At 40.5% G+C, this 27,945-nt stretch overlaps 1 protein-coding gene across 9 annotated transcripts in view; it reads right to left on the reverse strand.

Annotated features, from left to right (window-relative positions):
* Positions 1–25,959, reverse strand: part of Tle4 (TLE family member 4, transcriptional corepressor) — a 141,384-nt gene extending 115,425 nt beyond the window's left edge. For 4 of the 9 annotated variants that reach the window (XM_016006573.3, XM_006970133.4, XM_006970132.4 and 1 more), the window contains exons 1-4: positions 25,773–25,957; positions 25,135–25,232; positions 23,976–24,039; positions 22,763–22,807 (exon numbers count right to left, since the gene is read on the reverse strand). In XM_016006573.3, the coding sequence (XP_015862059.1) occupies positions 22,763–22,807; positions 23,976–24,039; positions 25,135–25,232; positions 25,773–25,817 (252 nt within the window). In that variant the 5' untranslated portion in view covers positions 25,818–25,957. Of the gene's footprint in view, positions 1–22,762; positions 22,808–23,975; positions 24,040–25,134; positions 25,233–25,772 lie in introns of all 9 variants that reach the window. The other 5 variants (XM_016006412.3, XM_016006374.3, XM_016006321.3 and 2 more) reach the window with 2 other exon arrangements.
* Between the last annotated feature and the right edge of the window lie 1,986 nt (positions 25,960–27,945).

Below are 27,945 nucleotides of genomic sequence, written 5' to 3' on the forward strand. Positions count from 1 at the left end.
TACTTGACAAACCTGTTTGAATACATTCTTGTTCAATGTTTTAAAAATTAGATTTTTTTTTTTTTCAAGACAGGGTTTCTCTGTGTTGCTTTGTGCCTTTCCTGGAACTCGCTTTGGAGACCAGGCTGGCCTCGAACTCACAGAGATCCGCCTGGCTCTGCCTCCCGAGTGCTGGGATTAAAGGCGTGCGCCACCACCACCCGGCCTAAAATTAGAATTTTTTTGCCAAGAGAAAACAAATATCTTGCTTAATTTTTGCTTTTTGTTGTTGGAGTGGTATATTCCACCCAAAAGGGACTCTCACTCAAAACTCCTGATCCATGCTTCTTTCAAGAGTTCATGCTGAGATGATCAATCCCTTTTCCCTGAGGGAAGCCATCTGGGATACACTGGCCCAAAAATTAAGCAGCAAAAAGGAAGTCCCATACAACAGATTGAGGTGCCACTTGCCCCAGTAACCATAAAACCCATAAATGTTCCCTGTAGTCTGACTTCTAGTTACTTTTATGTGGTGTGCATGTGCATGTGTTTTAAATACTCCACAAGGGAAGTTGAGAAAAGTAAAGGTTAAAAACTATTGTTGTCTATTTGTGGTTCTATAATCTAAGTTACTTTTAGAATGCAGTCATTCCTCTGTCTATGAGAGATTTGTGATGGGAGCCTCCATAGACATCAAATCTGAAGATGCTTATTATTCATAAAATGGCAAGGGATTTGAACAGAACCCATACATACTCTCTTGCTATCATACCTAAAAGAATATATATACAATATAAATAGCTTTAATGCACTTCATTGTTTAGGAAACAATGATGGACAAACATGTGCTTAGTACAAGCACATTTCTCCCCCAAACACTGAATCTATATATAGTTGGCTGAACACACATAAATGCAACTGTGGACATAAGGGCTGACTGTATTTCAAGTTACTTTTAAATTGCATCATGCATGGAATTTATGATATTTAAACACATGCACCTTAGTAAAGGCCTAAACCATGAATATTCTACTGCCTTTTTATTCATTCAGCGAGTATTTATTAACTGCCTACTTACTATTGTCAGAACTCTTAGGTACTGAGTGGAGACATGGGTGAAGTGAACAAGACAATCCCTGCTGTCCTGAAGTTCAAAGCATGGGGTAGAGACAAAGACATACAAAACAGGTATTGAAAAGGTATCTACAAAGAAGACAATCCTAGGAAAAGGGTGAGTCTGGTTTGGATAGGATAATCAGGAAAAGACAAAAGGAAGTGATTTCGAAGTTGAAAAATGGTCAATAATATCTCCCAAAGCAGGTTCTATATATACCACACCTTGAAGAAGTTATTAACAAGTACATATGGAAAGTGCTCTCTGACCAGATGGCCACACTCTTTCTAAACAAAATTAAACAGCTTTCTTCCCTATCAGACATCTTAAAGTGTTCTATTTGACAGTATTAGTTTAATATCTTTGGAATGAAAAACACAAAAAGCAATACTACTAAAACTTCCTTGACTATAAAACCCTAAAAGGTCTCATAGCAGACAATATTCTCAGGAAACAGCTGGTTAGTGATTTCACAAATCAGACCTCACCCCAGATATATTAGCTCAAAATCTCCAAGAGTAGGACCTGGGAATCAGTGCTCCATTTTAAAATTCCTTGTGTAATTCTAATGTACATGTAGGATTGAAACCATTATGCTAGAATACAGGATACATCCAGTAAAAGTCAGTGGGAAGGGTTGCAGAAGAAGTCTATCTATCAGGGTCTGACTGTGCAGGCCTTCAATGCCAAACTCCAGAGCTTGAACTTAACTTGGTAGGCAGCAAGAATCTACCAGGGACAATTTCTAGGAAAGTGGTAGCAAGTTATAAGCATGTTAAGGTATTTCAATGTCTTTATAGAGTTCTAGCCCTCTTCTTGCCACAGATTAAATTTAAATGGTTATGGAAAGAAGGGATAACAAACATAAAACATACTACAAGAGGAAAGATGGAAGTTGAAAGAGCAATTTTAGAGCAAGAACAAAATGAATTCTCCAAGCACCTCTAACTTAGGAAATGAAACTATGATTTCAGATATTGGCTTTCACTCTGAGCTAGCAGCTGTGGCACACAGTATAGTGAATACAGAAGGCTCTGACCCCATGAGGTGTTTACAGTCCACCAAGGAAGAAGATCAAGTAGAAATAAGCACAAGAAACCAGGCCTAGTGGTGTAGGCCTGTAAACCCAGGTACTAATGAGGCATCATCAGTTCAAAGCCTGTCTAGGCAACAAAGTCAGCTCAAGGCCAGTCTGTGTAGTGTAATGAGACACTGTTCCAGAATATAAAGTAAAAAGAGGGCTTGGGTTATACAGTTCATTTAGCTCTCTGGTAATGTGTTTGCCTATCATAGGCAGAGTCCAGGGTTCAATTCCCTACTCTGGGGGAAAACGGTTAAGGATAGTGGGGAAAAATCCTTATATGAGACCTAGTAAGTCCTCAGTCTTTTTTTTTTTTTTTTTTTTTTTTTTGGTTTTTCGAGACAGGGTTTCTCTGCGTAGCTTTGCGCCTTTCCTGGAGCTCACTTGGTAGCCCAGGCTGGCCTCGAACTCACAGAGATCCGCCTGGCTCTGCCTCCCGAGTGCTGGGATTAAAGGCGTGCGCCACCACCGCCCGGCAAGTCCTCAGTCTTTAATAATTGTCTACTACTCTGTCAGATTCCATGTCACATCTAAAACAGTAGAAGAACAGATAGGATTTACAAAGCCCATAATATAGTAAATGAGATGGATAGTATTTCTCAATGATTAAGGCAGGAATGTTATCCTGAGGAACTAAGATAAAATGAGCCTGAAAGATGAAGATAGAGGGGCAGGGCAAGAAAAGACCATTCTAAAGAGGTAGCCTGTCATACCAGCCTAAAGCCTTTACAGCACAGGAAAAGCAGTGGCAGCAGATGTGGCTAGAGAAGTGGTTCAGACAGCCTGTTCCCACCAGGTAAGACCACTTAGACATTGCCTTACTCACAGTGAGTGATTCTAAATATGGTGGCAAGGAGTGCTACATCAAGTCACACCAACTATCCTAATAATTAAAGAGAGCCTGGTTTGTGCAGGGTACGTCACTTAATGCTCAGAGCAATGTGAAGAGTTTTACTCTTGTCCCTATTTTCAGATAAGAACAGTAAAGTGTTAGAGAAATCCCCATAATCAGAAAGCCAGAGAGAAAGAAATGCAAGCAGGAACAACAGGGGGCAGATTTTAGAAAACCTGTGGCCTGGATGCATGGTTTAGCTAATGAATAAGAAGGAAGCACAAGGATCTTGTCCTCCCCTGAGGACTTCCTGCCTGCAGAAACTGGGTAGACAGGTTAGCTGACTTCCTTACATAAGCTCACTGGACCTCAAGCAGGCTTGTGGAGGAGGATAACATTTGGAAACATGTTGGGTTTAACTACCTATGAGACACTCAAAGGAGAAAGACAACAAAAGGAAGACAAAGCTCATCTACTTAACAGTGAATCAGATAAAGCATCCAGAGAGGAGAATAAACCATACTGAGAATACTGGCAGTTTTCCCTGCCCCTAAACATGACCCAATACCAGAAATGCAGGGACAGCAAAGGTTACCAGTAAAGACAGTCAAGAAGCAAGTCAACAGAGCCTCTGGCACCAAGGTCTAATGGACAATAATGGTAACCAGAGTGACAATAAGGCAAGAAGACACATTGCATGGAGAGAACCGTGTGTGGCTGGACTGGATTTGGACAACAGAAGGAGTCTATGAAACAAAAAAGAAGGCCTGAATGTACAGCTACACATCAAGGTAGGCAAATCTAAGGCCTGTGTCAAGGTTTGTTTTAGAGAATAGTTACCACAAGGGATGGAAACAACTCAGCCTTAAGTGTCTATAACATTCTGAAAACACAGCAGATGTAAATCATCAGCTATGAATTCCCAGATCTGCAGGTGATTTTCTAATTAGTAATCTAACTGAGCCATGACTAAGCAAATTCCCAAGTGATCCCAAACTCCATTTCCACACCTTAAAATGAGAAGAGTTGCCCTAGATATGAATGGCAGAAGTACCTATGCAGATTGATGTATGAATAAAAATCTGTTGCTTTAGAACTGAGATCAGATAGTACACCAAATTGAGTGGCTATGTTGCTAGGTGTTGACTGAAGCTCAGGTTTTTTCCTATTCTCAATTAAGCAAATATCCCTCACTAATTTACACTACACTGGGGAAAGGCTGCAGAGCTCAAGAGGAGGCTACGGAAAGATCTAAGGTAGCAGAGGTCAGACCCTCTGGTACAGTAACAAAGGAGAGATAAGTGCTTCCTCAATTGACTAAGAGGGAGGTTGCAGGCCAGCTCCAGAAAATTTGCTGTCTCTCCACTTTGATACACTATGACCCAAAAAAGACATTCTTGTATTTACGTTCTGCTACTGACAAAGGATCTCTCTTCTGTTTTCTCAGTCAACAGACACCTGCCCTGGGTGCAGCAAAACTTATACATAGTAGTAAGGAGTAGCAGCAGCTTCCATGCAGGAGGGAGTGTTGGAATCGATTTTATTTATTTATTTATTATTTGTATTTATTAATTAATCGATTTTTATTTATTTTATTATTTAATGATGACATGGTCCTAAAATTTAAGACTATAGAATAAAAGTTATGAGATTTATAGAAATGTTCTTTTCACTGAATAGATGGTAAAAAGTGGGGAAAGAAGAAACCCCTGAAAGAAGAATTTACAAGTACTTAGAAGAATTTAAATAAGTTTTACATTCCCAGAAGCACAACCTGCAATGCCCCCAAGAGCTGCCAACTTGTGAATCTGTCAAATGTCTGGACCATGCTGTGCATGTTCATACCACCTAGAATTTGTTCAGACCTTTAACTCAACTTACTTTCGTAAGTATTTAAGATCACACTTTACTTTATGAACTTCAATTTCAGACTATGCTCACTGTATAAATAACCCTGATGAATCTTTTGATTGACTACATATTCTAAAATGTTAGCCACCCCCAGATCATCACCAATTAGCAGGTCGATAAGGGGCTTATGGCCAGGATGTTTTAGTTCAGGTGGGTGGGTTTTTCTTATTTATGTTTTAATGATAAAGACACAGACCACAAAAGAAGCTGCATGTTGACTTATATTCCAATACTAGCTCCTTATCTCATTGCCCAGTTTTATCAAATGTTCACAGAACTGCCGAAGTCCATGGACCATGCTCTGGGTAACTCTACTCCACAGTAACAGTCCTAAATCCCAAACTGTCTATGCATCTGCATGGCAGCAAGCGTCTCCAACACAACCCTAAGAAATAAAACATTTCTTACCTTCCTTCCCAGATTAGAGAAGCTAAATGGCCAAAGCTGTAACACTACTTAGGAACCAAATGAGTGAAGTCATTCAGGGGTCTTCCTACTAGATCTTGCTGTCTACTAGTATGGAGTTGAACCACAAATTATAAATAGTATTTTCTTACTGAAGACTATGAGACATTGAAAATAACATGAAATTTAAGATTAGAATAGCCAGTAAGATACTGGAACTAGCATGAATGTATTTCAGCTTAAGTATGTTTGAACTTCTGCAATAAAATGTACTTTTAAGTTGGTGTGCTTTAACTTCTATTTAATAAATTCTCCAAAATGATTCTTTTTGAGTACTTACCCCAAAATCATTCTAAGAATTTAGAGGTCAATCTAGGAAATATACCAAAATGGAAAGGGTGTTTGGAAGTCACAGTTTAGTAGTACAGGGTCTTAGTGAACAAAGAAGGGGGGAAAACCCGAAAAAAACACTACCTTCTTTGCAGCAATGTAACAGTCCACCAGCTAGTCACTGAGTCAGGGCTCTGAGCACCAGGCCATATACAAAGCAAGGATCTATAGGGAACTGCCTCTAGGACCTCTAGGGTACCAACAATCACAGGTGTTCAAGTCCCTTCTATAAAAGGGTCTAGTACTTACATGTGAGCAATGCACACCCTCCTATATACTCTAACTCATCTCTAGATTACTTAAAACATCTAATGCAATGTAAGTGCGGTGTGGGTAGCAGTTATACTTTATTGTTTAGGGAACAGTGGAAAGATAAAGATATCTGTGCATAATCAGTACAGACAAGTCTTAAGTAATTTTTATCAAGTTACCTAATGATAGACTTTTTTTTTGACACTTTAAAATAAAATAAAAACACACTACTTATTTCATGTATTCATGTCTGAAACCTGACTGGTGAATTCACTGAGGGACATAGCTTCACCAGTCAGTGTATAAAGGGCGACTACCCAGTCCCTGTCTTCAGCCTTTGCCTGGTCCACAGTACCTTCTTTAGCTTGCTGAAATTCTGTTAATATTTAATTTCCTTTAATATTACTTTCTATAGTGAAAGCAAAGAATCTAAGCCCTATCTTTAAAGAGTTCAATCTAACTTAGCCTGAGAAGAACAAAGACATTACTGTGTTTGGAGAAAGCATCTAGAATAGAAGCATGGAACCCATAATGAGCACACCCAGGAAAACATTTCTACCACCACTGTTGATGATTATGTCATTACATTCAATTGGCCCCAAATTAACACTAGCTCTATGTGGTGTGATAGAAATTTAAAGCTGTGGTCAGATTTGAAGACATCCCACACCCCAAAGCAACGTATGTTTCTGACAGTTACAGCAGACTACATGACAAAGCAGTAAAACCACACAACGCGCTACCCCCCCCACACACTAGATCTGTGGCTTTGTGCCACCAAGCAATATTTTGGTTTACCAAAATGTTCTCTATGGACTTCCTAATTTCATGTGTATTCAACTTTTCTTACTATCACTGCTATTCTCACTCAACAACAGAAGCTTAAGCTTAGGAAGGATCAATGGGTACAGTAACACTTTAAAATGTAATGCATGCCCCATATTGAGGGGAGGGGTTAAACATACACAAATAATTTATGTTTATCATAATTCTTGTGTTTAGCACATCAGGAACATAATAAAAAAACAGAAATATTATTTCTTTTGAAACACAGTTCTGCAAGCAAATTTAGACTCAGCTTCATATTTACTAAAGACTTCACAACACAAAAAGGAATCATCTATCTGGGATTGTTAGTCAAAGGATAAGAATTTAAAAACAAAAACAAACAACAAAAAAAAAACCCTGAGAAATATAAGAATAATTGAAGTTTCTGATAAAAAGTTAGAGGGTCTTGCACCTATATTGACATTCAGAATCTCTCTAAAGAGGAAAAAGTTAAAACTGAAATTACTTAAAATCCATTCTATCAATATAATAATTATGCCAATAAATCACAAAAAAAGTGATGATTCACAAAAACTTACAAAGTCACCCAGTGGCCAAATGCTTTCCCTAAAAGGAAATGTTCCACAAACCACTGTCCACAAAGGATTTGCCCAGCTAACACTCTTGCGGTCTGGGTACAGAATACAAGCACTAATAGTAGCATCCTGGAAGTCTAGGCAAGAGTATAGGTTCAGCACCAGGAGAAGTGAAAAAACAAACTCTTCCTTTCCCTCCCTTCCTTTCACACCTTCTTTCCTAGACACTCACACTATAATACACCTGACACCAGTTTTCCCCCATTCAGTGTCTCTGCTAATGTCCCCATGTTTCTCCCACCTTGTAGAGGATAGTGCCTTGGGGCCTTCTGCAAAGCCTTACCATAACCATGACTACAATACCACATGGTTCCCTCCTTTCTAGTTCTACTACTGCTTCTCTAACTCAGACCCAACCTCCTCAATGCTCTCTCTCTATTCACATAGTTACAATCAACATTCACTGATATTTGCTCTTGGACCTTAAGCTAGGTGCAGAGAAGAACATACGAACAAAACAGATGTGGTCCTGGATTTTCATGTGACTGTCTCTTTGTTTCCTTCAACAGTCCAAGCACTCTTTCTAGCATGTGAAGCCTTCAATAATCACATCCTAACCAACTCCTACTACTGTCTACCACTGGAAATGTTAACCACAGCCTGAACATGCACAAAACATTCTTGATTCCATGGCTCCCACTTATAATCTTTCCCACTCTGTTCTCCCTGCCTAAGGGGTCTTTGCTCCTTAAAATTCATCTACCACCTTCCATAACAGCACCCTAATAGTTCCAGAACTAGAAAGATGACCTCCATTTTCTACCACAAGTGTCTCTACTGTACTGTTTACATTGAGACAAACCTTCTTACCTCTTACAACTCCATAGGTCTCAAAGCACCATCTAAGTGGCAGTATGAAGCTAAGTAACTGTTGTCTGATAAAAATATAAAAGCCATCACAGCTTTGATGTGCCAAGGACTACAATCTCTTATCAAATAACCCTTCCAACAAAGGAATAATGTAACTCCACAAAGCTAAGTTTTTTTTCATGTTTGCAAGTTACAATCTTAACTTTTACAAATCCAATCCTAGATACTTATATTTAAGAAGCTATGTCAATTTATAAAGATGGTTTCTGAGTATTCTCTAAGCAATACAATATAGCAACTACTTATACAGTCCTTACACTGTATTTTAAGTAATCACGAGATGGTTTGCAGTATACAGGAAGATGTACACAATCACATGTAAGTAACAGTGAACCTCAAATAAATAAAAAGAAAACAGTAAAAGTATGGAATGTCAAATACCGAAGAAAGCAGGGGACTGGGAAGTGTAATTTGGAGGCAGGGATGTGCATTATCTTACCAAATCACATCCCCAACTGAAACAAAACAAGACAAAACAAAACAAAACAAAAAACCCTTCAAGCCCTTGTTTAAAGCAATAAAAAATTCTCTTCATTCCACTTCTACCTGGTTAAAGCAGGCAGAACCCAACCAGACCAGCTAGATCGAGCATTTGGAAATGAGGGTTTTATACAGAAATGTGCGGTCTGACCCAGCTCCGTCCAAATCCACCACTCCCGTTAGAGCTGCAGTGCTCATTCTATATACCACAACCTAGAAGAGGCCTTTTACTTAAGGTATTCTGGAATTCTTAAACCACAATTTCTCCATCAAGAACCCTAAATAAGCACCCCCAACCCCCAAAAGTTAAAACAATAGAGTAGCTATGAAATTGTTACTTTTTATTGGTCATTTTAGGTTAAGTGTAATTTAAGTCTCCCACATTCTCGGCACAATACAGTAGAATTTATAGGAGACAGAAAAAAAAAAAGTAAGAAGTCAGGAGTTTGCTGGGCAGTATCATAGTTGCATGCCAGCCTGGTCTACAGAGCAAGTTCCAGGACAACCAAGGATACACAGAGAAACCCTGTGGAGGGTGGAGTGATAGCTCACGAGCTCACTGATTATTGTGTCTTAGTTACGGTTACTATTGCTGTGATGAAACACCATTACCAAAAGCAACTCGCAGAGGAAAGGGTTCATTTCACTCACAGTTCTATACATACAACAGTTTATCATCAAAGCAGTGAGGGTAAGAAGTCAAGTAGAGCGGGAACGTGTATGTAACAACTGATGCAGAGGCCACAGAAGGATGCTGCTTACTGGCCTGTTTATGGCTTGTCCAGCCTGCTTTCTTATAGCACCCAGATCACCAGGCCAAGGGTGGCACCACCCACCATGGGCTGGGCCCTCCTCCATCAATCACTAATAAAGAAATGCCCTATAGCCAGATCTTATGGAGGCATTTTCTCAGTTGAGGTTCCCTCCTTTCAGATAACTCTAGTTTGTGTCAAGTTGATATTTACACCATGTTTCAGACTTAATTATTTAGAGAAAACTCAGAATTCCATTTCATTTCATTAGGACTGGACAAAGTCAAGTACAATGTACTTTGTCCTAAGCAGAACTTAAGTGAAAGAACAGAAGGGCTATTTTGCAGCAAGATGTGTCCTGATCCCTCTGCTAGGGCAAAAAAAGCAAAGGGGGTCCACTGGATTCTCAGCTGGCCCAATCTACAATATTTATCTTGGTACTACCCAGGCTGGCATCCCAGGAGAATTGCTGGGATGACTGAAAAACAATCTTTCTGAAAATTACCTAGAAAAGGGTAACAGTAATTCTAGTGCCTTCTAAGGGACTCAGATAATACTGACCATCCAGTATTGTCCATGAAAAAACATTCCGTCTTACATAATAGCAACATAACAACCATCTAGATATTTTTCATAGAAATCAAGAATTCAACAAGCTGAAGAGTAAAAGGTCTCCACTCTTGAAATATTTTATTACCTTCCTTTCTTTATGAAAACAATGATTATAAAGAAGATCATGCAATATAATGTCTCATTCAAAAACTGCTAAAACTCCCATCAACTCCACTGTGTTTACCACCATGGGAAAAAGAGGAGAAAAGACTTAAGACAAGTAGAGTTTGAAGGACTCTTCAGTAGTCATTCAAGGCTGATTCTTGGCCTATACTCTTACTCAAAGAAACCATAATGTGCCCAAACATAAAAATGCAACAGAATTAATACTTTACACTCTCTGGAGCTGTTTCTTAACCCTAACACTACTGAAACTTTAGGGTGGATATTCTTTGTTGTAGGGACTGTTATGTACACTATATGATGCTCAGCAGTATCCAGCCTCCACCCACTAGAAGCCAGTGGTACCACTAAGTCGTAGCAACTTCAAGTATCACCAAATGTCTCCTGGAGAAAGGCCTTGGTTTGAGACTCTTGCTCTGGAGCAGGAGCTCCTGAATTTTTGTTTGAATCCCAGTTTTCTTTCCAGATCAGTAACTACTCCCTGGTGGGGGGAGGGGGGGACGGGGACAACAACATACAATTAACATTTAAGTGCCAACAACCCTCACTCTAGAGAATCAAAAGTTCTGCAGTCATCTAGCCATTCTCACATGTTTAAAAGAAAAAAAAAGGCACAGTGCTGGCACTATGCTTTCTTTTGTTAGAAATCTCAACTTCAAAAGAAAAAATATCTAGAGTCTGTGATCATCAGGCAAAACCAGCTGTAGGATCTTTAAAGGGGGGGGGCAGGAAGGAAGAGAGAAAGAAAGAAAAAGGTAGATCCACTAATTTAGCACACTTATTTGCAAAAATAAAAAACACCCTCATCATATTATCACTTGTAATATTCAAGCTAGTTGTATATAGAGCACAACAGCAGTCTATCAGGTACATTAAAAAAAAGAAAAACTTACATGAAAGGTTCACTGAAGATGCAGGCATTGCCAGTGGTTCAGAATTTCAGCTCTGAAGCCAGATTTCCTGGACCTAAATGCTAATCCTGCAACCTACCAGCTGCACAATCCTTATCTTGATTTCAAGCAAGGATATCTCGACCCCTTTCTCAAAATGGGGAGAACTAAATTAAGACATCAGAATAAACTGCTGAATCCTGGTACCCATGAGGTACTCAGTCAACCTGGATTTATGATCAATGATGCGTAATAAAAATCTCTCTAACTGTACACAATCACTCTATATAGAACTCTTGCCCTAGAATAAGGACTGTTGTTATGATGTAGTCATAACTGCTCAAAAAAGCTAAATAAAACAGTCTATACCACAGTAGATGGTTCTAGATCATGAATGCTTGGCAACAAATAATTATTAGAACTGCCTACAATATCCTAACATTGTTCAGACAGAGTTTCTACCAAAAGCACAAGCACATAAAAACAATTTTATTTTCTCTTACATAACATTATCTTAAACCTTTAACTTTCTGAAATGTCATCATACAATACAGAATTAAAAGATAACTTAGGGGCTGGAAAGATGGCTCAGTAATTAAGAGCACTGGATGATTTTTCTTCCAGAGGACACAGATCCAATTCGTAGAACCCACATGATAGCTCAAAACCATCTGGAACTCTAATTCTAAGGGATATGACACCTTCATCACCTCTATGGGTACTTCGTGCACATGGTGCACAGACATACATGCAAGCAAAACACTCACATAAAATAATTGTTAAAACTTAAAAAATTAATGATAGAGGATAATCAACCAAGTCTACCTTTTATCTCATTTTGTTTGTGGTAGTAAGAACTGAATCCAAGCCTTGCACATTAGGTAAGCAAGTACTCTTAACTTCCAACTCCCTACGTCCAACCCTACTTTTTTAAAACCACCAGTCCCCAGGTGCAGAGACTTCTGAAAAAAACTGGGATAACATACTCTAACCTCTGATTGCCTATCTAAGGCCTTTTTGCTCATCATAAAGGTATGTTTTCCCTAGGAGTTCAGAAACAAAGAAAACATGAGTAGCTGATACTCAGTATAAGGGGTGCTGCAGAACATACATGAAAAAATAAAAAGTTAAGCCATTCTCTTAGCTATTCCATCATACACTCATTTGTTTCCTTTGCTGGGTTCCAGGCATTATTTTAAGTGTTAGGGGCATAGCAATAAGTAAAACACATTCTTCCTTTCTCAGGCTTTATACTGTTAACAAAAGAAGCTGATCTCTAATTTTTTAATTCTAAAGCCAAAATTAAACATTTCTCTATTATTTACCATTAAGTCCTTTGCTTAAAATGATAAGCTCATTGTTAACAAGTTGAATAGTCCAAACCTTCCCTAAGTAAAGATTCCTGATGGAAAAAGGTACAAAAGCTCCAAGGATTTGGACTGTCCAGCTCACTGTCAGCCACATCTTTCCCAAGTGCCATGAGATAAACCTTAGCTAGAGACAGACGTCTACATTGACTTCAGAAGTCAGGAGGCTAGTTATACAACAGGTAATAAACTCCTACATATCCCCTTTGCACACTGGTCCTTGGAAGAAATTATTACAGATCACACTGTAATTCATACAATTTTGTATTCTAAACAGTATATGCCAAAGGAAAAATACAAAACCTGGCCACTTTAAATCAGCTCTTGTACATTTTAATCTACATATTTGACAATAGCTGCTCTAAGTCTAAACATTACTTCAGCCTGAACACTGATCCTAAGAGAATTAAAACACTCCAAACCATCTACTAATTAACTGTGGAACTTTGTTACCTAACATCTGTGTTTTAGTTTACTAATGGACAGGATAGGGATAGTTTTGACACTGCTGAGCCTTAAAAAGAGAGATGGAAAAAACACCTTGCAAAATATGAAGTACTATTTAAACATACATTTCTTGGACTAACAGGCAATTATGAACTTAGGAAACTAAAAAGAAAATTTTACAAGAAACTTTTTGGGCTGAGTGCAGCTCAGTCGCAGGGCACCTGCCTACGATATGCAAGGCCTCAGTTACATATCCAGAACCAAAACAAAATGGCTGGCAGATCCTGCTGCAATTATTTAAACTCTCTATACATCTCTGCCATGTCACATGTTGCAAAGTTGAAATAAATAATACTAATGCTATAATTTTTATGTTACTAGGAAAAGTAAAGATTACCTCCACAATAAATTATGGACACTTGCTTACTATTAGAATTATTCTCAACAACACTATGCCATCTCACTACCTCAACTATCATCATCTCTACAGTTCCCCAGCTCTCTAAAAGAGCTAGAAGACTTGAGAGAAAGTCAGCCAAACACACTACAGTACAGTTAAGATCAACACACATTCAAGCCACACGTACACAGTTATTAATAGTACAACTTTTCAAATATATACTGGCTAGTAAGAATGGTGTTCAAAGTGAATTTTAAATTCAGTTAGAAATGATTCGTTTTCAACTTGAAAAGACTCAGCACACCAAAATACATATATTCTACTCTAACTGTTCTTATTCCTGAACCTCGTGTTCAGCTGTTTTCACTTCCTCTTTCTAATTTTCCTACAAACTTCACTACTAAGTTCAGCACTGGTTGTCTATATCCTGCAACCCAAACATACCCTGAAATAACACTAATCGCACAGAGGCTTAGCTACTATTCAAACAGAAGTGTTCTTTCCTTCAGCAGCCCACTATCCCATGAGCACCAGCACATCTCAGTGGCAGTGTGCTGCAGAAAGCAATGCTAAAAGTGGAGCTTACATGGTAACGGGGAAGGGAAATGGGCAATAAACAAGTGTGTGCCTAGAACAGCCTGTTTGTGTGGCATGGTTCAGGAATGAGGGAGCAGCCAGTTTGATTAAACACTTTGCTAAAAGTGGATCTTAGCTTTAGATTTCAATTTGCTGATCCCAGACTCCTTCTGGGCAGGGCACTGACACTGAAGGGTGGAGGGAAGGGGGGAACAGTTGAACTTCAGGCACAAGCACACAGATCAGATCTCTCACTAAAGAGGACTGCAATACTCATGGTCTGCCACCTGCAGTACCTTACTGCTCTTGTTGCAGAAAGCCAAGAACACCACAGAAACAAGCATATTATTTGTTATTTGAAAATGGTCTAGCCAATAATGAGAACTCTAGAAGGGAAGTTCAGAAACTTTCTATTTCCCTTTCAGCCACTGGCTCTCCTATGTGACCTCAGGCCTATTCACTGACCTTTATGAACTCTGGTATCCCCCACCCATGCACTGATCCTTCCTGACTGTCACACTAGGCTAGTCTCTTAAGCCCTTAAGCTTTAGTGTCATCTGTTAAAGGAGGCCAGAGGAATGACACTGCTTGGCAAACTGTAGGGCACATTACTGACAGAAGCTACTTAAACAGACAGAGATCCAAGCTTGCTACCTGCTTTATGGGAACATCAGGAAGATTGAGGTGAACATGTAAAATGCCTTAAGCTCTCTGCAAAGAAAGGTGTCACACAGTACTAGTGTTTTTAATTTCCAACAGCACTATTCTTTCCAGTTGTATTTCCAGGCCTTTCTAAGATCTACAACTAAAAGAACCTACAGACTTTCAGAAGCAGAATATGGAGTTGAAAAATAAAACCAGGTATGGAGGCTCACACCTATAATTTCAGCATTCAGAAGCCTGAGACTGGGGGATAATGAATTTAAGTCTGGTCTAGGCTACAGAGAGAGACCCTGTCTCAAAAGAAACAAGCAGCAGAGTCAAGGAATCATTGCCAGTTTCCCTCCCATCATTAACTTGCCTGGATGACCACAGTTTAGAGGGAGGGTTCTGCAGAGTTCTAAATGCCCTGCAGCCAGCCAACACTTGTGGGCTATCTGTAGACTGTGTGAAAAAGTATTGCTGTGATTGGTGTAATAAAAAAACTGAATAGCCAAAAACCAAACAGGAGGTATAGGCCATACTTCAGAGAGAACTCTGGGAAGAAGAAAGGAAACACAGAGAAAGCAGGATGTGCAAGAGGAGAGGTAATAGCTATGAGTCATGTGGTAGAACATAGATTAATATAAATGTGTTAACTTAAGTTATAAGAGCTAGTTAGGAACACGCCTAAGCTATAGGTCAGGCTTTCATAAATAATAAAAAGCCTCCATGTCATTATTTGGGAGCTAGCAGGACAGAGAAAGACTCATTACAAATGCTAGATGAAGAGAAGTTATGCCTTTGTTCTGAGATGCAGATCCCCTACACACCACAAATCCTTGTGTATTTGTGAGCAAAAATAATCCTCCAAAGATGACAAGATAACCCATCTCCCAGAGGACAGAGTTCCTAAAGAGTGTCCCAGAGTTTTACCATTGTGTTTCTTTGACAAATCAGCTAAGAAAATATATACTGTGCCCATCTGTCCCCCTGGATGGAGCACAGGTTACACACTGCAGTTCTCTGAAGATAAGTATTGGCTCTATGATATAGAAATAGCAAGAGCCTGGCATCAATGCTGTGGGTCACTTCCAATGAAAACAGAGGGGGTATATTGATTTGCAGTGATGAAGGCCAGCTAAATCCCTCTTTACAGACAGAAAGCAACTCCCACTGACAGCTGTTACTAAGTCAAAGTCAAAACAGCTCTATCTTTCACTTTGGCTAAGACTTCTAAGGCTTTCCCCTTAGTCTAATAATTTCATAAACTGTCTTCAGTGTACAGACTTTGAACAAGCCCTAAACCTTACAAACTGTCATCACCAGTATAAATCAGTGTCCATGCCTAAATGTGCTGTCTCCCTACTTCTTTCCAACAGCCTTGTTTGCAAAAATGATAACTGGGACTGTATGGGACCACTAGTTCGTCTCCATTACCAAAATGGAGAAGAGTTTCTTTTTTCCATTTTTCTAAAAATTTTCAATTGTGTTTGTGTGCATGTGCACAGAGATAACATAAGACCAGATAACCAGAGGCCAGAAGATGGGGTCATATCCTCTGGAGCTGGAGTTACAGATAGTTGTGAGCTACTTAATGTGGGTGCTGGGCACAGAACTCCAGTCCTCTGCAAGAACAGTATGTACTGTTAACCACTGTGCCATTTCTCCAGCCCCCTTTTTATTGTTATATTTTGAGTCAGTGTCCCACTATGTAGCCCAGTCTGGCCTGGAATTCACAATGTAGAACAGACTGACCTCAAACTGATGAAAATTTGTGTGCCTCTGCCTCTAGAATTTTTTAAAAGATGGTGTGAAGAATGATAAAGGAAAGTACCTTTTAGAAATCATATCTCTTTTTCCCTCTCTAGCCAACAAAAGCATTATTATACCAAAGTCAGAACCCTGGCTATCAAATATGAAAGGCAATAAAAGTTTCCCACTAAAAGCAAATATAAAGAACTTCTAAATGCTTAACATGTAATTACCAACTCCTTTTTAGCAGTTCTGTAGGACAAAGAAAAAAGTAAAAATGTATCAATGCGCCTTCACTGAGGCTGAAGAAGCATCCAAGATGCAGTTAATTCTTGTCTAGCTCATTATTCCAACACAGCTCAGAACCATACTGCCTATAAATACAAACAAATTTGCCAATCAAAATGATAAGTAAAATAAACAATAGGAATCAGAGATTGAGGGGCAGTGAGTAAGTAAATTTCTTTGAATGTTACAAAGAAATTCTCAACAGGAAAAGCAAAACATCTGTCTTCATTTAAAAGTTTGTGTGTGATTTCCTGCATCTAAGAACCTCTTTCTGAACAACAAAGAGGCCACAAAACATCATATTTTCCCCTCCCAGCTTCCCCCTTCAGAAACCCCAAGGTGATGATTAACAAACAGCCCCCTTGTCTTCAGACAGTCTAAGAAGCCACAGGAAAAGATAAATTAAACAGAAGAACCCTGTAAGTAAACAAGAAACAGGCTGCCTGGGGAGAAGACAAAACTTCCTTACAAGAAACAGCAAGTAGCTCTTTGCTGACAAGTGGGAGACCAGGGGAAAGCTACCCGGACCTCTCACCAACTGAGGCAGCCTACTGGACAGAGAGCCCATCCTGAATAGTTTCAGCCTTGGACTCCAGGCAGCTGCAGAGACTACTGAAGGGGTTCTGGGTGGAAGTAAAAAGTTCAGGGGCTCAAGGGCACAAGAGAAGACTATTCTAGCAGCCAGGAGCGTCCCCATTCCAGCAATGAGCTCAGGCCTGAATCTCTAACTCATGGCCAATTCATTTCCTAAAAGGGCAGCCTCCCAGGCAATCATTCCAACCTACCACCTATTACTATATCACCATGTGAAGATCTGACCCTACTTAATCACCCTTTGATTGGACATAATCCTTTTCTTAGGATCTTTATAAGAATTAAAGAATTTTGGCAGTATGCCCAGGTCTTTGGTAAGCACATGCCAGACATATAATAAACGTTCACTTCCATTGGAAGGAAACTCTTAATTCCACTCAACGATCACTACTTAAGATGAGAGAGAGAAAAAAAAAAAAAGAAAAGAAAAAGAAAATAACCACCACAGATATTTTCCTATGGTGCCTCAAAACCAAAAAATCTAACATAAAAAAGAAAAAAGGAGGAACCCACAGAATTCAGAAAACAGCCCCCTTAACACCTATACACACCTTTGTGGGTTAAATTTCACCTTCTGGATTGCTGAGCAAAAACACTTCACTGGGGTCTTGCCCAAGAAGCTGCCACCTGGTATTAACTACCACAATACTAGATCCTCTGGCAATTATGAGAAGAAAATAATTTTAAATTTACATATTTAGATTTACCACACAGGAGTAAAGCTGGCCCTTTCCCCAGAACATCTAAATCAAAGAGGTAAGTAATAGAGAAAACACAACCAAAAACCTCTATTCCATTAATATTAATCACAAAATACGATCAGTGATCAGTAATCTTAAAACAAGAACACAAGAACAAACATGAGCTTCCATTCTCTTCTCTTCTTTCCTCCTGTAATTTATGCACAAGCATCAAAATTTCACTTGCTTATCTCTTTAAAATCTCCCAGCCCAGTAGTATCCACCCTTATTCAGACATTATCTAGATCATTTCCTAATGGGTGTAAAACAGAAGAAAGTTCTGTAAGCAAAATTGTTATTGGTTTATTAGTTATTTTCAAATAAAATCTCATTTTTGATGTTTCCCTTTTACACATATGCAAGAGTATAACCATACTCATTTCAGAATAGCCACTATTTAAAAATTTTATTTTTATCTCCATACTGACACCTGTTTCGCCAAGCATTCTTTCAAATTGAAATATACAAGACATATAAGAAATCGGCAATACCCCCCACACACACACAAAGTTATCTTGAGAAATCTGCTCTGAATAGAACTTTAAATAAATTGACTTCTACTGCAAGCACTGTCCCCAAATAAATTGACTGCATCCTAGAATCAAGTGCACTCAAGGCACGAATGTCAAGCCAGTCATATGTTACTTCAACCTCACTAAATCTCCCCTTATTCTCCAAATCCTAGGCTGCTTTCTAAAATAGTTCACTAAAAAGAACCAACCTAATTAACAACTGCTTCCTCTGCAACAGTGGCCTTGATTTCACTTATTTACACATTAACTGCAGCCTCCTTTTGGCCAAGCCAGTCTATTCTCTGTACCATGCCGAGCCTTTTATCTGCCCTGGACAGCATTTTCTCCAGCAGATGAAGTAGATGCCGATTGATTTGCTGTCGAGCATGGTAAATTAATAGCAACAAATTGCTGAGGGCCCGTCTCGCTGCTCCACCATGCTTCGGCAGTTTTGCTTTATTTGCTCCATGATGGGCAGCAGTCGGCCTCTTCAAGTCAATTTCTTCTTAACAACCTGCAATACTTTTCAATGGTGAAAATAGAGCTGTTCCTTGTAAGTCAGAAATCAATATCCTATTGCCCTTAGAAAATGCTAAACAAGCAGTATTGGCAATCCACTTGGTACTAGAGGGTATCAGATATAATGCAAATCCATACTGCCTCCCTCCTTGTAGTTATTACAGTTTGCTAAAAGGTTCCTAATGTCATTTATCATCATTTACCATTGACCAAAGAGGCTATGATTATGATATCCTATCAGTTGGCAAGGCCTTTCATTTCTATTCAATTAATATTTTAGCAGCACTCAAATGGTTGTGGTCCAAGTCTTATAATGAAATTTGCATGGCTTGGAAAGAAATAAGAATTTTGTTGCTTTAAGGGGAAAGAAATTACATATAAGAATATGCACACACAACAAACACTTTTCATATAATTGTACAAGTTTCACTTTTAGATTTTAGGTGCCAGATTCCAAAGGTTTTCTGATGATTTTTAAAATTCAAGTACTAAGCAAATAAATTTTAGAAGAGATCTTCAAATTACAAAACCCTGAGAAATTGTGATTCTCGCCCCCCCCCCACTTTTCACATCACAGTACATTCACCTATTTCATTTCTACAGGTTGAATTCACACATCGATGGCTCCTAATCTACATTCAATATCCACATTTCAGAGTGGCAACAGCCAGAGTCTGATTCCATTAGAGAGGAATTCTTCAATTATAGTACTGCAGGCAAAGGATTTGAACAAGCAGCATCTAATGGTGGTATCAGATGTACACACCACCCTATCTGCCCAGGGTCACTGACCCAACAAAAGCCATACTGTATAAAGAAGGATCAGAAGAAAGTAACAAGAACCCTGGTCCAACCATCCTGTCTAAAGCAAAAAACAAAACCCTGCAGACAGGGAAATTCTTGAAGAATCAACTTTCTTTCATTTTTAAAAGACTCCATTTTGAAGCCATCACAATGAATTCCATGCCATTTCTAACCAGGTCCTAATTATCAACACCATTTTCATACTAAAACTGAAGACAATGGGAAAAGTATTAATTCCCACTGTGGCCTAGAACACTCCACTTAAACCTCTCTGGGTTTTTTTCCCCCAGCTTCATCTGTTCAGCTCTATCAATTCTACTAAAGATTACCAAAAATTACATTCATATTTTATGCTCCAATTCCATGTCATGTCACTGAGTTCCCCTTAAAAAAAAAAAAATCCACTAATTTTACCAGACTAATGCTATTTACTCAGTTACCAAAATTTAAATTAATTATGTTCTCAAACATAATTGTTAAAAATTGGCAACATTACGCAGGCTTAATTAAGATTAAATCCAATTTACTAAATGTACTTTAATTGGTACTAATTACATTAGCTTTCATTTCAGAATGACAAATTCCCCATAGGTTTCATTTTATGGTTCTCCATCAGAATCAACCCAGGGCAACTGATGATGAGCATCACCAAACAGGAGCGGGAGGGAATGGGGACCCTCCCTGTTTACCACTGCTTCCTACTAGCATCCTTTTATCCATCTGCTAAGTCACAGATTCATGGATCCTTCACAACCTTCACTTTCTGTCCCAGTGAAAATTTCCTTAAAAATACTCTCAGTGGCTAGCTGCAGCCAAGATGAACAGGAACACAGGAATATTAACAACAACAAAAAAATATGCACAAAGGTTTCAAATATCGGGGCCACCAATTACTAAGGTACTTCTGAGGCCTCCTGGGACTCCTACTCTTGAACCCTTGAGACACAAATCTAATAAGTGAATAAGCCTAAACCGATCTTGAGAAATAGGCCCAATTATGCCTCGGGGCAACTTCCTTGCATTATTGCTGCTTTCCATTACAAGGATATCCAGCGGGTGCATCTGGAAGAGAGGCTAAGAGAAACTAAGGCTGTCTGCCTAGGAAAACAAATAAAGACAGATATGCCTCTGTGCTTAAGGGGAAAAAAGAAAGAAAATATAATAAGTAGGTGGTTTGCAGGGCTGTCTGTATTTCATAATGTGATAAACTGCCCTCGGGATGCTTGATATGATTGAATTCAAAAGCAAAAAGGGAAAAAAGGCAAAGTGTACTCTTCTCAATTTTAAATGGATGGCATTTGAGGCCAGCTGGACAAGATGACAAAATTTATAGTCATATAAAATGTGTAAAATTAAGGGATCTCACATATATCCCCAGCACCAAAATAATAAACATATACAGCTAAGCTGATACGGGTATAGATAGCATAAGGAGATCCAGAAACTAAGTGGTCAATGTAAGGCAAAGTATAGAAAAGGGAGAAATAAAGGGGCATTATCTAGTTCACTCTGTAAAGAGAAACTAATGTTGGGAGAGTGCATAAAAACCAAAAAAAAAAAAAAAGTGTGTGCAAGATCCAAAATATGTAAGCAGTAATTGTATTCCTGTGAGGTAGAGCTAAAGGGAATCCACCCATAAAGCTGGATACAGTTTGCTTACTAACAGAAACAGAAATGGTCAAGATCCTAAAATGAAAATTTAAATATGTGCCATTCAAACTACATGTATATATTAGTATTAGCATATATAATATGCTAACATTAGCATAACCAAGTAACAGAGAGTAAGACAAAACTTGAAGTAAAGTCTTCAATGTAAATAATGTTGTAACTTTTGCAACTTTATTTTTCCAAATACTATCTGATTGCCTTTACTGTCTAAGAGTCGTCTTTTAAGGAACTATTAATGTGGGGACATTCCTGCCATGTGGTGAATAACTGTCAAAAAGAATTCTTGCAGCTGATGACAGGTGGTCATCTCATACTTTTTAATCTTAGAAGGTACATACAACACCCTGACCACAAATAAATAACACATGAAAAGCAGAAAGTTGTCTATTGCCTCTTTCTCAGCAAGCAAATATACATGTATCTATTCTGAAATGGTTGAGGAGAGCCCTGAAGTCCTTCATGAGGGGATGACTTCAAAGAAACGCTTCCTGGATGAATTATCATTGCCAAGCAGTATTCTTTTACATATATCTATATACATATATTATTTTCTTCCATTTAGGGAACTCAAGCCAAATCATTTCGTCTCTTGAAAAAAAAAAAAGAAAAGAAAAAAATCAAATCAAAATCAAACCCTATAGTAGCTGTAATCATCATATATATACCTATCAATGCTTTTCCCCCTGTAACCCTAAACTAATTACTAGATTTCAAGACCCAGGGTTAAACATTAATCACATCCTCCTATCAGGTTCATTTACTCTGTACAAATTTTGGAAGTTGAAGCTAGAGTTCCTGGTAAGACCCAACTAAGTAGCCTCTGGGGACTAGTACAAGGATTTTACATCAATTTCTTTTACAGCTCTGCAGATTTCATTTTGATCCTCCCAGCTCGCTCATTCTCTATTCTTTCATAGTGATCCAATGAAGGCTTCACACAATTTACAATTTTATTTATTAATATTTTCCAAGGAAAGTTCTTTTGTAAGATAGGTTTTTGATGCCTGAAATATATAAGGAAACACTTTTAAAAAAGAAAATACCCATTTTAAATTTTGCATACAGCTTTTGGAAGTGTAGAAAAGTTTAATATGTATTCTGATTTAAGAATAACATTTTAAATTATTAAAAGTTAGGATAATATGGAACATGAGGAACCACATGAGGAAAACTAACCTTCTCACTCATCCCCAGTCTTTTAAAATAGTCTTTTAAAATAAAATAAAATAAAATAGAAATGACAAATGTACAAAAGAAAAATCACAAAACAGACAAATTTCTAAGTACATGACATGTATTACTGTTACTTAAAATGATTATAAAGAAATAACTTACCTGTTTGTGCATTTCTATGTTCAACCCATACGACATTTCATAATACTGTCAAAGAAGGAAAAGCAATTAAATCTGTACCTTTCAAATAATCTCTCTAGTTTGCTCAAAATGACCAAGTATACCGAAAACAAAGCAACCAATACAAAGGCCTTACCTTAACCAAAATATCCACAATATCTGGGTCAATAAATAAAAAGGATACTCAATTAACTATTTCTAAAAAAACTAGAAGCCACCCTAAGACACAGCCCAAGAGAAAAACTCAGAAAACTAAGACAATTAATGTTAAAACTCAGCATTCTTAACATTTCCAATTGTCTTTTCAACATCATATGCAAATGAATTGAAAAAGTCTCATGAAAATTTGGTTTTATATGACTCTTAATTCCTAAGCACAGTGGAAATATCTCACAAATGCTGATTGATGTTCTGAAAGAACTGTTAAAAAAGGTGATGTTACCTTAGAGTTCAGTTTTCGGTTCTAATGTACTACTTACAGATGCAAAGCAGAAGAACTCGATAGAAAACTAATTAATGAGTCACTCTGCAAGTTCTTTCAATACAAAATATACTTCTGAATCATAAAAATGCTTCATAATACTTCTGTAAACATAGATTTGATTTTGTCCGAATGGGAGTATAACTACCATACAGAAAATCTGGCAGCTCAAATCAACACTCCTAAGAACCAAAATAACACTATTGAAATTGAAAGCATACACACAAAAATATAAAGAGTAGCATGATGAATGGGAAATTTTCTGAAAAGGGATCTGGTGTCTTTTCCTGTCCAAATCATTAATTAAAAGGCACAAAACACATCTAATTTTAAGAGTGTATAGAAAAACTGTCTGGTTACAATTGGAGCAAGAGCAATAAAACAACAAAGAAAACCACTAACAAAAACATTTTGCTTGTGACTAAACAAAAAAATGAGGATTTTCCCCCATTTTTTTTCACTCTGTAAAAACAAAGCAAAGAAAATTATACCCCACGCATCTGAACTTTTGAAAATTTAAATCAAAGCTGGTTGTCAAAGCCAAGTTATAACAACCTAGAATTACAGGTTGCTAATGGACACATACCCACAACCTCAACAACACTGGCAGGGCCACTGTGATGTCTCCTGCAGCCTCCAGCAATTTAAATCGTATTCTTGCTTTCAGTATCCCAGGCTAATGAGCACTTTGAATCTGTGACACAGTTTTCTTACCATGACATAATGCCGCTGCATCTCTGTCTTCTCACTGGCCAGTTTCTCACATTCCAGCTTCAGACTATTCAAGACATAAAACCATCTAAGTACAGTGTAGAACTTAACTTAACATCCTTCAACTCCAAAATCCACATCCCTTCCTCCAAATCATCACCTCCTATTGTCAATCCAATGATATTAAACAGCACTTTACTAATGAAAGGGAAGAGAGAAATGAGCGACAAGAACCAGCCTGGTCTTGCCTTTTCAATAAGGATAAACTGTGGGGGTTGGGAAAGAGGGCTTTATGTTTGAAAGAAATAAACCCTCTTGCCAATTTAATTCTGCAACTTCATCCAGAACTGAATATTCTTCACTACATTCACTTACTAAAACATGAAAATAAACATCAATAGTAATTTTATATATAAAAGCAAAACTAAGTCCACGAAAATGCTGCAGGGGAGATTTTACCTTTACAAGATTAATGAAAATCAGAATCAAAACAATCTTATAAATGATGTTGTTTTCCCTCCAAAAAATACAGGTAAGTTGAATACCATGGGGGTGGGAGGGTGTTGATCTGGTCCAGCAGCTTGTTTGGGTTCTTGAATTTATGCATTAAGAATTCTGCATCATTAAGGATCCAATAAAACAAGTATGTTCCAAAAGCACTCCAAGTCTAAGAGCCTCGAGGACAAAAGCATTGTGTTTTTTTTTCTGTTTTCTTTTTTAATAAAAGTAATGAAATGGCTCACTGCTTACTTCCCCTGGCTCTCAAGCTATGCCATGGAATGGCAGAAGGAAGGGCTCAAGCAGAGTAATAAAGGACCCAGAAGTCAAAAGGCCCCAGAATCTTCCCAACCTTCCATTCTCCTGACCCAATAAATCAATATCGAAAGTTTGGCCTCAGCGTTTTCCAAGTCTCCTCTGTTTCGATTGTTCCGCTTCCTTTTCTGTTTACAGGAGAAGAAAACGCTTAATTTCTTTACACCTGCCTGAAGGGAAAAGAGGCCCTGACTTGCCTTTTCTGCCCACAGGAAAAAAAAAAAAAAAAAAAGAAATGGTAATACCTTCGTGGGGGGGGGGGTTGGAGTCGAAGGGGGTGGTGTTTGTGTGTGGGGGGGTAGACAAGAGCTAAGCAAACAAGAGGATCAGCTAAAGTCAATATCGTTACCTGTGGTATTGAGCCTGTAAAAACTGAAACTCTTCCTTAATCCGATCACAGGATTCGGAAATTGTAAATTTGAAGGGTTGAGCAGGCTGATGCGGTGCCTAAAGAACAACAATAAAATATTTAATTAGCCCACATCGCAGGTGTGGGGGGGACAGCCCGCGGTGGTGGTGTTGGGGGGGGGTCGGTCATCGCGCCGCTCCCGCCTCTCGCTCCCCCGCAGGGGTCCGGGTACCTCCAGGCGGCCTCCCTCAGCTCCCTAGACCTGCTCCTCAGCCTGCCCCCCCCTCCCCGCGCGCACCCCCGAAGCCGCGCACCCCCGAAGCCCCGAACCCCCGGACCCGCGCACCCATCCCTCCCTACCCGGAATCGAAAGTGGCCCGTCGGGGGCAGCCGCGCCATGGCGTCGGGCCGCCGTCAGCAAGCTGAGCGAGTCCGGCCTGCGGCCGCCCGCGCCCTCCGCCCCGCAGACTCGCGCCGCCCGGCTCGCCCCCTCGGGAGAGCGGCGCGGGCGGAGAGCGGCGGCGCGCGGCTTCCCGGGGCTTCAGAGACAACAATAAGAAAATGGCTACAAGTCGGTCGCCTCCCGCACCCTCGGAGCGGCCGGCCGCGGACAGGGCGGCGGGCGCGGCGCCACTCACCGGGTGGCGCGTCTGCGGGTACATCTTGCTCAGGTCGCGAATCATCCACGCCGCTTTAGTTGGCTGCGCCGGGCAGGGGCGCACGGCTCATCCGCTTCGAGGGCCCCGCGGCGGCGTCCCGGGCCTGCGGGTCTCGCGTGACGCGGGCGGCAGGCAGGCGCGGCGGCTGGGCGCGGGCGGCCGGCTCCGCATTCCCCGCGGGCGTCACTGAGGGCGGCGGGCACCGTCCGTCCTGCGCCCGCCGAGCCCCGCGCCCGCCGAGCGCCGCCCGCCCGCTCGCTCGCGCCCCACTCCAAACTTTTTTTTATTTGTCTTTTAATTGGCTGCTATTCCGCGGAATGAATGGTCGCTTCTTCCCTGAGAGCGAGCGCAAACTCCTTTGGTTCGGAAGAGGTCTCGCGGCGCTTGGGGGTTCTCTGGAGATTTTTCACTTCACAGCAACGATCTTTTAAAAGGCACCTTTTAGCTTCTTTTACCACATTTCATTTCCTTTTCTTCCTTCCTGTTTTTTTAGCCCCAAATTGAAGGGGATTATAAAAATAAAAGAGCGAAACGCTTGCGGCTTTTTAAAATTCTCTTTCAAACTCCGCGAACACCACCTCAAAATAATACACGAGTGTGTAAGAAGGGGGGAAGAAGGCAGCCAACAGCCGAACGCCCGCTCGGAACGGCTCTAACAACGCGCTCTGTGTAGGTGACTTCTTTGACCAAATTTAGCAGCAGCTAATCATTAACATTCTGATACATATTCACGACCATCCGCGGAGGGCCCGTGGAGCATCCCGGGAGATGTAGTCCTCGTGAGGCTACAGTGGCCGTGGATGCGGCCAGATTGACTACAGTCTCCAGCTAGCCCCGCGCGCGCTCGGCGGCGCTCTCCGGGCGCTCCGCCCTCCCGCGGCGCGAGGGCGCCGCACCAACCAATCGGAGGTGGCTGAACATTAATCGCCGTTCTGTGTTACTGCCCATCATTTCACCGCTGACAAATGGCAAGCCAGGAGGGCGGGGTCGGACAGGCCGGACCCACGTGGGGGCAGGGCGTGACGAGGAGTTCCGACCAATGAGTGCAAAGGATTGGTGCTGGCGGGGGCGTGGCGGAGCGGCCCGCCCGGGGCGGAGCCTCGCCCTGGCCGCCGTTCCCTAGCGCGAGCGTTCGAACCGCGGAAACATTTGTTCAGCTGTCAATCAAAGTAACGTGGGGTGGCGAGCCGCGGCTGCTGCTGTCGCTGCTGCCCTGGCTGCATCTTTAGAAGCAGGTTTCGGCGGCGATGGCGGGCGGTGAGCCTGCAGGCCGGTCCGAAGACGCCCTCCGAGGCTCGTCTCTCGCCCGACGCAGAGCCCGGGCTAGGCGGCCGCGCCGGGGTGCGCACTAATTAGGGCCCGATGTCTCGGTAAAGAGACAAGCTCGGCCTTGTGCAACGTGCCGAAACCCCTGTTGAGACAAGAGAGGGAGGATCGCGCTGATCCCACTCCGTGCGGTTCACATCCATTTTACGCGCTGCTGGAGTCGGCATAATTTTCCGCGTGAGCGCGGACGCGGTCGGCCCGGTTTAGAGACACAGCCGGGAGGCGTGCACTGGGCCGGTCTCGGGGCCTCCCGGCCAGCCGGCCAACTCTGGCGTTCCCTGTCTTGGGTGGCATAAGTCAAGTTCGTCCCGGGTTTGAAAGAGGGCCCAAGATGGCCTGGGGAAGAGGGTCAGGGCCCGGGGAAGGCAGCTCGTGGCAGTTTTGAGGCTCAGAGGGTGTGCGAGAGCTTGCAAGCTGCGTTAAGAAACCTCTGACCTGTGGGCAATCAGGGTAATTCGGAAAAAGTCAAGCAGGATTATAACCATGGTCGTTGCGTTTGGGACATTTATTTCCGAGTCCCACTGTAACTCGAGGTACCGGCTAATAATGTGCTGTTGGTTCAACAAAAGTGGGAAAACCATTTTTAGTAATAATAACGCTTTCCTCGGAAAAGGAAATCAGTAGCTTAATGTCCAACTCAAGGCGTTCGTTGGGACTCCTGTGCACTGGTCACTGAGGACCCTGGGGCAATGGTTACTAAAAATCCAGAACTGAAGCTCATAGAATGCTTCCATTCTGCAGATAATTTTCTTCATTTCCAAAATAAGACGATGAAGGACTTGCCTCTGTCCTACACCCAACTATTAAAATGTGGCCAATCTAGAAT

Source organism: Peromyscus maniculatus, chromosome 1 (genome assembly GCF_049852395.1).
Source record: "Peromyscus maniculatus bairdii isolate BWxNUB_F1_BW_parent chromosome 1, HU_Pman_BW_mat_3.1, whole genome shotgun sequence".
NCBI lineage: Eukaryota > Metazoa > Chordata > Mammalia > Rodentia > Cricetidae > Peromyscus > Peromyscus maniculatus.